Consider the following 1,626-nt stretch of genomic DNA (forward strand, 5'->3'; position numbering starts at 1 on the left):
TCTCGGTCTCTCTGCAAGGAGAGAGAGGGAGGAGACAAGGAGGATAGAGCGGCGCCGGTGGGGGAAATGACTGAGATTAGGGTTTCGCCAGGAAGCTGCCCCTTTTATCCCACCGTAAGGATCGGGCAACCGTAGGATTTAATCCGACGGCCCCCATCGCGTGCTGCTTAGGTCAGATATAAATGGGCCGAAAGCAAAAGGGCCTTAGGCCGGCGGGAGCTGCGCAGCTGCGCTGGGCCGCCACTGCAGGGGCGCCAGTTCGGCCAGGCCGAAGTGGCACAGCGCCCTGCGGGCACGTAAGGCGAAATGGGCCTTCGGGCCAAAAGCCGAAAAGACCCAGGGCCGGCTCCCTTTCAAGTTATTAAAGGCTTATTCGTTCTCTGTCTATTTTAGACAGATGTAAAAGGGGTTTCTAGACGTTTTTTCAATGAAAATATGTTTAGTAAACAGAGAGTAAAAATGCTCAAAGTTTCTGTATTTTTTTACAGCATTGTTATGTATTTTTTCTGTAAAGAAAAGTAAAAAGTATTTTGAGAATAAAATAGCTTTCTCAGAAAAGGAATAGTTCATGAATTTTATAAAAGCATTAATAAAGTTCATGAATTTTATTTTTTAAATATCAGAATTATCTTCTGTTAAGTTATGAGGCAGATGAAATTTTGTTTCACGTTTTCCGCTGCTATAAGCAATATGGAATATGATCATGTTGTTATTCTGACCGACGTTGATTAATCACACGGTCATATTGCATATTGCAAAATGATGCATTTACTTCTATCATTTGCCCAACGGTAATGTAGATTAATATGCATAGACAATTATATGATTACATTAACCAACGTTATTTAATGCATATGATTGTCGTACTGATTTCGCTTATTTGGTGATTTCAGGAGGTTTCCATCTGATGAGCTGCCTCAAGGAAATTCCGACACTCAGGGGAGACAACTACTCTGAGTGGAGGAAGAAGGTGGACATGGCCCTCTGCATTGCAGAGGTAGACTGGGTGCTGGAGGAACCACAACCAGCCGCACCTGCAGACCCAGAGAGAGAGATTGATGAGGATGATGAGAGCTGGGACAAAAGGAAAGGAAATTATGAAAAGGAGGTCATGTCCCACTCCATCAGCAACAGGCTTTGGTTGAATGCCAACAACAAATGCTTGGCGTTCATAAAGAACACCATTGAGACCACTATCGTGGGATCAATTGCTGATTGCCCTACGGCAAAAGAAATGTTGAATAAGATAAAGAGTCAGTTTACTGGCTCTTCTAAGACGTATGCCACCCAGCTGATCAAGTAGCTGGTGACAGAGAGCTACCATGGTGGTGGCCATGGCATAAGAGAGCACATCCTTAGGATGAGCCACACGGCGGCTAAGCTCAAACCTATGGATGCGGACTTAGAGATAAAACCAGCTCTCCTTGTCCACCTGGTGATGGCATCTTTGCCCAAGGAGTTCGAGACGTTTGTTGTCAATTACAACATGCAGCCCGAGACTTGGGACATAGAGAAAGTCATCGCCATGTGCACTCTGGAGGAGGAGAGGATTAAGGCCTCACATGGTGGATCTATCAACTATGTGAAGGATAAGAAGAAGGGCTTTCCGCCCAACAAGGCTTCTCC

The 1,626-nt window shown here is 45.1% G+C and overlaps 1 protein-coding gene across 1 annotated transcript; it reads left to right on the forward strand.

Moving 5' to 3' along the window:
• The first annotated feature begins 907 nt into the window (after positions 1-907).
• On the forward strand, positions 908-1,303 carry LOC123448561. Its single transcript, XM_045125503.1, has one exon. It carries the CDS (start codon positions 908-910, stop codon positions 1,301-1,303), a length of 396 nt encoding a protein of 131 aa, XP_044981438.1.
• The last annotated feature ends 323 nt before the right edge of the window (positions 1,304-1,626 follow it).

Source organism: Hordeum vulgare, chromosome 4H (genome assembly GCF_904849725.1).
Source record: "Hordeum vulgare subsp. vulgare chromosome 4H, MorexV3_pseudomolecules_assembly, whole genome shotgun sequence".
NCBI lineage: Eukaryota > Viridiplantae > Streptophyta > Magnoliopsida > Poales > Poaceae > Hordeum > Hordeum vulgare.